Raw genomic sequence first — 9,262 nt, 5'->3', positions numbered from 1 at the left:
CGGTGTTGTTTTTAAACAACTCTGCTAACTCCAAAGGTAGAATAACAGTCCTGGAGCGCCCTCATGCGGTTAAGTGTGAAAATAACGTGATATCAAATAATAATGTGTTAATTTCCACACATAAGTCGCTCCGGGGTATAAGTCGCACCCCCGGCCAAACTATGAAAAAAACTGCAGCTTATAGTCCGGAAAATACGGTACTCATGTCATACAACATATTTTCCACTAAGTTCCTTTTTAAACAGTTTTTTAAGCTGGTTTATATTTGTACTTTGTTGAACTGCTCATTCAATCAGTTCCATAGATCTTCTCTATACTCTGATAAACAAAAACTCTTTGGTTGTTCTGGTCGCTGGCAGAGTAATGATTATCAGATTCATTCATGCTCACACCTGGTTTCACAAGGCCGCCTTTGTGAATTCCTTCTCATTTTCACAACACACCCGTTCTGGTGCTTTGGGCACAGTTAAACGATTTCAGCTCGCCAAGACAACAGAACCGCATTCGTTCTACCGGGATCTGATCGACCCACTGAATTAGATCAGGCCTCAATGCCTTTCGTTCAATATGGTGTATATATGTAAAGAAGCAAAAAAAATAGTAATAATACAAAGACAAGAAGACAGAAGAGAAAATTAATTAAAATAAAAGTAAAACAAATAAAAGAAGAATTAAAACCACCCATGCAAGATACTCTTGATTTTGACCCAAAACTACACACTCCTCCAAATTTTTCCAAAGTACAGGGTACTTTATTTGGAAAATGATGTCTACCCTATCTGGAGTTTTAACCAACCCCCGGACCCATCCCATCTAAATGTAATCTATTAACCATGGGTTCGTATTGATTCTGATGTTGTCAGATACTCAATCCCCCAAGCACTATAGTCTGGCTGCATGACATTAGACCCAAACACCACACACTATTTCTGAATTTCTCCAGGGTACAACCCGTTTTCCCACGGGGCTTTTTTTTGTGACTTGATCAGTTTCTGCCCAGAGTTTCAACTGTCCCAAAACAACTTAATTACTATCCATGGGTTCTCAACAATGCTTTTGCCAATAATCTTGTAAACCATATACTTTTTACCATTTTAATTTTCTCCAAAACAATACGACAAAGTGAATGTCCCTCTTTCAAAACCTTTCAAAATCTTGGAGGCCAGAAACAAACTTTCCGGCCAGCAATTGAGCTTTGCAGTTTGATATTTTGAAAGCAAACCGGCAGCAGAAATAAAACTTTCTGCCCACCATTTTAGTTGTGCATACACTGTCACCACGGTCTGGGATCTTCCGTGAGGAGGGGTCCTGATCTCAGAAGCCCAAAAACTAGCTTAGATGAGCCCCCAATTGTTGTAGTGCAAACATTTTTATCTCTGTGCACCGTTCAGCTTTGTTTACCAGTTTTGGGACCCCACCGGAACCCCTGGGTGTAAATTACCTTGAGAAATAATGAGATTTGTTTCTGTATAAAACAGGCTTTTAATGCAGAAAAGGATCAAATGTTACAAGTCATAAAAATGACACAGATGGAGTGACATCTGTCTCCAACGTTTATTGAAGATGTTGCTGCTATCAAACTACAGAAATGGCTGACTTAGGGAGAAGAATGCTATGTGACCTGGAGGGGACGGAGCATGAAATGTCTCACTCACATTTATAAAGGCCATATTAAAACAAGTTGCTTTAAAACGCGCTACGAAGTCTGTGGAGCTACAATAACGAGGAATTCAGACCAAAGCATTGCAGTTCTACTTTACATAAGCCGTAAGTCAAGGGTGCCCAAAGTCATCCTCGGGGCCGTCATCTAGCTTGTCTTAGCTCTCTCTGGTTTTACGTACCTGGATCCAACGATGGCTCATTAGAAGGCCTAAGAAGGACATGCACCTGCTGAAACGGTTGTTGCCACCATCAGGTAGAGAACTAAAACCTGCAGGATGCCGGACCGACTTTGGGCACTCCTGCCATAAGTGAATGATTTACATGGGAAAAAAAAGATTTAAAACCACTTCAAGTGGAGGAGTTTAAGGATCTTTGTGTCTTGTTCATGATGGATGGTTAGAAAATCAGCACAATTATTTCAAAACTTCCGACATAAAAACCTTGCTCAGGCATTAAATACTATAATTAGCATAAAAATCTGAGGACACAGAAATGTTGCATACAAACGCTAGTGATTCAAACCCTGAACCTTATGCTGCAAAGAAACAGTTCTACCGCCGTGCAGCCCCAAAAGTAAGAATGTGAAGAAATATTTAATAATTTCACTGTTCTTTGGTAAACTGAGAATACTGTCTGATATCCTGAAAAGATCTGAGAGAGAAACTGAAAGTGTGGTTTCTCCTCTGATACTGAGAGTCACTGACTTTCTGACTATTTTTGTGTGCTTTTATAGTGAGTATAAAGTCGACTGCGCTACAGGAAAGTATCGATGATCTTACAACAGACACACAGAACCTGATGGAGAGAGGATGACGTTGAAGGAAGACATCGAGCATCTGATAGAAGAGAGAGACAGGTTAAACAATTTCTAGATTGCCTTGAACCGTTTTTGACTATTTGTGTTATTTTTAAAATATGGTTCTAATTTTCAGTTATAAGTAGCTGTTCAAAACATTCCTAACCATTATAATCACAGGTCAGTCCTGATGTCTGACAGTAAGGTGAGCCGGGGATTTGGCTGGCTGGAGAAAAATGTACCCATTAGCAACAAGTTTAGAGTAAAGTCTTGATTTCAGAGAATATTGTTGTTTTTGAGAGAACCGAGAACAGAGCCCTGTGGTACGCCACTCTAACCAGAATGGTAGTTTAACTTAATCACTTTCCATTATTGATCTGCACTCTACCTTTGAAGTCTTTGATCAGTTTTGACGAGTGAAACTTTAAATATAGACACTGGGATTTTTATGCTATTTTTGTATAGCATAAAATAGCATGCTATTTTATGCATGCTATATATTCTTTCATGCTATATCAGAAAGAATAATATTCTTTCTGATATTATTTGACCAAAGTTTCATTTCCTTCTGCTCTCTCCCCTTGTCGAATGGAACCAGCTTGTGACTCATGTCCAGCTGACTGGATTCCCTACAACAACAAATGCTACCTGTTTTACGACAGGCCACCTCGTTGGAAGACCTGGGAAGAAAGTCGAAGGATCTGTCAGATTAGACGATCAGATTTGGTTGTAATTGATGATCTGGAGAAGCAGGTAAAATCTAACACTAGAAATCTAAAGCTTATCCCAAAGTTTTTGGAAAATTTGTTGCTTGAAGAAGATTTACGACAATCTAGAAAAATTTGTTCACAGAAATTTGTCGCCAAACACATCAAATACTACTATGATAAAGACCATGGATACTGGATGGGGTTGCAAGAAATTAACAAGACCTGGATCTGGGTTGATGGACGTGTAGACACTCTTGGGTAAGAACTATTATCTAAAAATATACAACCTTAGTAAAATATAAAATGTTTTACAAGTTTGTAGAAGAGTTAAATATACCATACTTTCCAGACTATAAATCGCAGGGTTTTTTTATAGTTTGGCCGGGGTGCGACTTATGTGTGAAATTATTAACACATTATACCACATGTATTCACACTGAACCGCATGAAGCCGCGCGAGGCCTGTGTTAATAATTTCAACATTGGCGGTGTCATGAAGTGGTGTGGAGGAGGTGGTGAGGCAGACACTGGGGGCCCAGGTAAGGTAAGGTGGTGAAGATTTAATCACAAAAAACAGTCCAAAACAACAGTCAACAAACAAGTCCGCGGCCAAGGCAGCAAGGCTGAGCTGAAGCCAGGGCTCGCACCGGTAGCAACTGGTCAAATAGGCGAACAGCACAAGCAAAACATGGACGTCAAACAATGACAAAAACCCGGCGAGGAACAAAGGACACGGGTGGGACTAAATACACTGAGGGTAATCAAGGGAACAAGACACACCTGGGAGTAATCAAGGGGAAGACAGGACAACGAGGAGAACTCAGGACACGGAGAAACTCAAATAAACACAACAGGCGGTAACTAATTCATAAAAACCGAGAAGGGCTTAGCAAAAATGGCACTGTTGGAACTATTTATTCTTTATCCATTTCAATTTCGTTTATTCTTAAACTTCTATTTTTTGTATTATTTACAGAGTTTATTTGCAGGTTAATAATTGTTGATTTTATTATTATTTTTTTATATGTCATTTATCTTATTTATTCTTTTTGTAGTCAGATGGGAAGTAAAGTGGGTCGGTCCGCTTTCTAAAATGTAGGGCTTGGTAAAGGACCAGCAGGCATTTGGGTTTAGGGCCTATGGTTTTTACCAGAGCAAGAGAAATAGATAGGACAGAGGTCGGCAACCCAACATGTTGAAAGAGCCATATTGGACCCAAAAAACGAAAAGCAAATCTGTTTGGAGCCGCAAAAAAGTAAAAGCCATATATAAGGCTTTTATATAAGGCAAAACAGGCTCTAGGTGTTTATATTAGCGTATTATCAAAATGACTAAGTGTATACAAAATTAGTATTCATGATTAAATGTTTATTTTCCCTGTAGTGCGTCCTGGAAGGAATGACGCATCACGTGACTCTTCTGTTGTACGATGGTGCTTTATGTTAACCTTCTGTTACAACATGAATGCATTTACAAAATTAAAGAAACACAATAAAGAAATCAGATTCTTGATATTATTTTTATTATGAAGAGCGACAGGGAAAGTGTCATTATTTTCCCTTTTTGGATCACAGAAAATCTGCCCCCAGTTTGCATAACGACGATCGCTCTTTGTGAATAATCACCGTTAAGCGTGTGATCAAAAAAACAACAAACGGAGTGTAATAAAACGGCAGCCTTTTGAAAACGTAAAGTATATAAAATCAATAGAGTTCAATTTATGTGCAAATGCCAAGCAAATCAGTGCAATAGTAACACACAGCAGCCATGAGCAACCCGACCTGAGCAACGACACAAAATAATGAAAAAAACAACACTAAATGTATACTGATGAAAATTACTGGATTGCTTATTGATGTATGTTTTCAGTTTTTTTTTTTTTTTTTTCCAAGTTTCGGCTTTCATTGAGGTGCGCTCCAGTTAGTTATTTGACAACTTGTCGCTGCAGAGTGAACATTCAGGCAATCCTTCCACACTGGCAACGAATGCAGAGGATTCGGTCCAAGAATTGTATCATTGAATGTTTCTTCTACACATTTTATAGCATTGGAAATCGTTAAGAATGATTGTGTCGTGTTTGTCCTCCTACAGAAACCATAATAAACCAAAAAATATATTTCCCAGCCCCATCTTTTCCCATTTTCAAACATTTTTGATGAAGCTCCAAAGAGCCACTAGGGCGGCACTAAAGAGCCACATGCGGCTCCGGAGCCGCGGGTTGCCGACCCCTGAGATAGAAAAACAAAGAGAAGTTTGAATGTTGTAATTGCTTGCTGAAAAGGAAAATATAAGCAACCAAGACAGTCAACAAGTTTGGACATTAAACTTCCTTTGGCTGCGTGAAGAATCTTGACTCCAGTGTTGTATAGTGGCTGATGAAAGTTTTTATTGGTTTGGTTTGACAACAATCGCCACTAGACACACCAAAAGGTAAATTATATTCTGCAGATTACAAGCTGCAAGTAGTAAAATATGCAGCCGAAAACAGTAATCGAGCAGCAACAAGAAAGTTTGGAGTTGGCGAGAAACTTGTAAGGGACTGGCAAAAACCAGAAGTTATTCTTACTGAAATGAAGAAAACAAAAAAAAAAAACAATCGCAAGCTAAAGCTAGGTGGCTCATGGGTGCTTGAACAATATGCTGTCATGCTGCAGGAGGACCTTCTTAATGTTATCACTCAGCAGTCTGAGATTCACTGTCCATCGCTGGGCGTCACTCAGCTTAGGGCTGACACCAAGTAAAGCAAAGATTGTAATGCGAGTTTAGCTTTATTCTACTCCTCATTTTGAACCCTAATCAGTCCAATTAGTCATTTGTTTATGTGTGTCGCAGTCTTGTGTGATTATGGTTATGTAAGCAGCAATGTGCATGTAAGCAGATAAATGACATAGATGACTCATAATCCATAACACTATTTTTGTTGCTTAATATAGCTAAGAGCAAACTGCAGCTGGGTTTTCTTGTGCCTTTGGGTCAGTGGTGCTGAAGGTGATTGAGTTCAGGCATGGAGACCTTCAGTCCTCAGTCTGTCCTCACTGTGGGACCTGAACCCTCTGGCTGATGCCACCAAGCCTTGCTGCTGGTCTTTTGCAGTCAGTCGATGGTTTTTGACCAGCTGCCTCCTTGGGAATGTGGGTGAGGGCCGTCATTGTTACATCAGGAAGATCAAGATAAAACAGCTGGTTTACAAAGGCAGGCCCATCTGAAGACATCTGTTCAGAGGGACGAATCATTTTAACCCTTTAACTGGCCACTCAACCATATGGTTTAGCACATTTTGGGTCTCTATCTCCATATGAGGAGTGCCTAAGTTAGCTTAACCTCATTGAGCCATCTCTGTCGCTTGGTTGAGGTACGATATGCTAAAGAAATCCACTACAGGGCTCTGCTTCTTTAAATAGTATTCTTCTACCCCTCTCCAACCAGGAAGTCAGAAACACAAAAAATCTGTCACAAATATTGACTGGTTGTGGTAAAACTTTGAAAGGCAAGAATAGTTTTCTGGCATATTATAGTGTTCTAGACATTATTAAACAGAATTATGTTACTTGATACCACCTAAAAAGCTAAATTAAAGGTCTAATAATTTTTTCAAAATATGCTTGACCAAACGGTTGATTTGTCACTTGATGCTAAATGTAGCAAATCAAGGTAATTTAGTTAACTTTTTTTTTTTGGTATAAAATCAAAAGTCATTTTCATCTATTGGTGTAAATAGGAAACAATAAGTGTTATTACAATGTTATACACTAAGAATAATTATAACATCATCCATCCATCCATTTTCTGGTTACCCTTCTACCTAACGCGGTCGGGAGTTGCTGGTGCTTCTCCAGCTGCGTTCCGAGCGAGAGGCGGGGTCATCTGGACAGGTCACCAGTCTGTCGCAGGGCACACAAACACAAACAGGACAAACAACCACACACACACACACACACACACACACACACACACACACACACACACACACACACACACACACACACATCTAGGGAGAATCTGGAAAGCCCAATCAACCTGACAGTCATGTTTTTGGATTGTGGGAGGAAGCCGGAGAACCCGGAGAGAATCCATGCACGCACAGGGAGAACATGCAAACTTTGTGCAGAAAGACCCCGGGCCGGGAATCGAACCCAGGACCTTCTTGCTGTATAACATCATCTTACAAAATAATTTTTGTAATAATTTCTTCCTTTGGGAGCAAAAGTGGTGCCAACACTCTGCAAAACGATAAAAGAGCCCCAGATGTCTGTTGTCTTTTGTGACAACTTCTTTACAAGTTTCAACTTGGTTCAGTACCTGCACACTGCCCTTGGTGTCAAGTGTATCGGCACCGTATGACCGAACTGCACTGGTGGAGCTCCATTGATGACAAAGTCCTGATGCAAAGGGGTCGTGGGACCTGTGACTTTAGGGCTGCTGAAGGGGTTCCTCCAGTGAAGTGGTTGGATAACAAATGGGTCATCTTGCTTAGTAAAGCCTATGGGATCATGCCCTTTTCAACAGTGAAACACTGAAAAACTGTTGCACTTTAGTACAGAAAAAATCAAGATGGGAAAACTAAAAATGCAATATTTCCTTGTTCGATGCAATGTTTTCCTTGGTTGAAATTAAAACTAGTGTTGTGTAGCATTTTGACAAACATAAACTGTATCCAATGCCCCAGACATTTTGTTGTTGTTAATTTCTTTATAAATTTGCATTTTATTTTAATTTATCTACTGTACTAGGTATTTTTATTACATCATGTACTTAAACCTTTAAGTGACATCTCAACCATTTGGTAGAGATCAATATTTTAAAAACCACAGGGTCTGTTGAAAAAAAAAATATTGATTGTGTTTATGAGTCACCCAAGGGTAAAAGAAATACAAAGAAAAATTTTCACAGGTTTTTTCTTGGTGTGGTTGTAATACTGTCATTGAAAGTAGAATTTCATGTTGAATTTGGATCAAATACATTTGTTAGATTAATTCTACTTAAGTAGATAATTTGTTAAAAACTTATAAAAGTTTCTCAACAGTTTTAGATGCAATTGTGAAAACAATAACATCTAAATCTGTAAAGTACATACAACTCTTAATTTAATACTAGTCTGGCTTCTTTTTTAAATACTTCTTATTGGTATAGAGACAAAACATGTAGATGCTGCCAGTTATCAGTTTGATGTTAGTGGGCTGCTGTGTGATTTTATTTTATGTTCTGAGGTTAATGTTTCTGTTTTCAAGGTTCTGGATAAAGGAGAACTTCACCATTCTGCAACCAAAAGTTCTGGTGGTTCCAAGACTAAATCCCTCAGAGAGCTGGAAGAAAGAAATGAATGAGTTTCAGAACAAATTCATCTGTGAGCGTGACGCTCGCAAGCCTTAATGTAACTGACTGTTCTCTTAATGTTTCATGCAGGAATATCAATTGTGTCATGTGTATATACAATGCATTTCATCATGACTTTCATCAAATGCTGGTCATGTGATGTCGTCATTCTTATTGTTTATTCTTATTGTTTTTGAACTCTCACTTGATGAACCTTACAGCTGCTTTCCACTTCTCATTGGACACACTGAAACTAGGAGGGCTTTGTCAAGAAAATCCGAGATCATCCTCTTCCCCATGCTGGAGATTTTAGTTAACAGTAACAATAAATAAAGTTACCTTTAAAATAAGTCACACAAATTACATCTAGACCCAACAGTAGGCCCAGACTGCAATATAAAAAATCTGGTTGTGTATGTTGTTTTTATCTCCTGCAAACTCAGCTTTCATTATACTTATTTTTTCTATCTAATCATAAGAAATTATAGTCAGAGAGAGAGATGAGACAGGAAGAGCAGGTTTCCTGGAAAAAGAGGAAGTAAGTTCCAGCTTGCAGCTGTAAAAAAATAGCTGAGACCAGTCCTTGTTTAAAAGCATAAACGTTTTAAAGGATAAAATCTAAACATTTTGAGTAATTAGATAAGATTTAAAGTAAAGTACTTATATTAATATTGGTTTACTTATAACAATATTTACACTTGTGGGAAAACTTACAAGTAAAACAAGTAACTGTAACTTTGGTATCAAATAAGAAAAGAGTAATAAGTTGTGATTATCATAA

The 9,262-nt window shown here is 38.5% G+C and overlaps 1 protein-coding gene across 1 annotated transcript; it reads left to right on the top strand.

The window, feature by feature from the left end:
* Window positions 1-3,046: 3,046 nt before the first annotated feature.
* LOC129379995 (C-type lectin domain family 17, member A-like) lies at window positions 3,047-8,634 on the top strand. The gene is made up of 3 exons (XM_055060960.1): window positions 3,047-3,211; window positions 3,311-3,426; window positions 8,397-8,634. The coding sequence occupies exons 1-3, from the start codon at window positions 3,047-3,049 to the stop codon at window positions 8,536-8,538; spliced, it is 423 nt and encodes a 140-aa protein (XP_054916935.1). The 3' UTR covers window positions 8,539-8,634.
* The last annotated feature ends 628 nt before the right edge of the window (window positions 8,635-9,262 follow it).

This window comes from Poeciliopsis prolifica, unplaced genomic scaffold, assembly GCF_027474105.1.
Source record: "Poeciliopsis prolifica strain line A6 unplaced genomic scaffold, Auburn_PproV2 SCAFFOLD063, whole genome shotgun sequence".
NCBI classification, from domain to species: Eukaryota; Metazoa; Chordata; class Actinopteri; order Cyprinodontiformes; family Poeciliidae; genus Poeciliopsis; species Poeciliopsis prolifica.
This window is presented reverse-complemented; position numbering and strand designations above follow the sequence as displayed.

Coding starts and splice junctions, on each gene's coding strand:
- LOC129379995 (XM_055060960.1), top strand. CDS start 3,047: ATGGAACCAGCTTGTGACTCATGTCCAGCTGACTGGATTCCCTACAAC. Junction 3,212..3,310: donor TTGATGATCTGGAGAAGCAG/GTAAAATCTAAC, acceptor ATTTGTTCACAG/AAATTTGTCGCCAAACACAT. Junction 3,427..8,396: donor GGACGTGTAGACACTCTTGG/GTAAGAACTATT, acceptor TCTGTTTTCAAG/GTTCTGGATAAAGGAGAACT.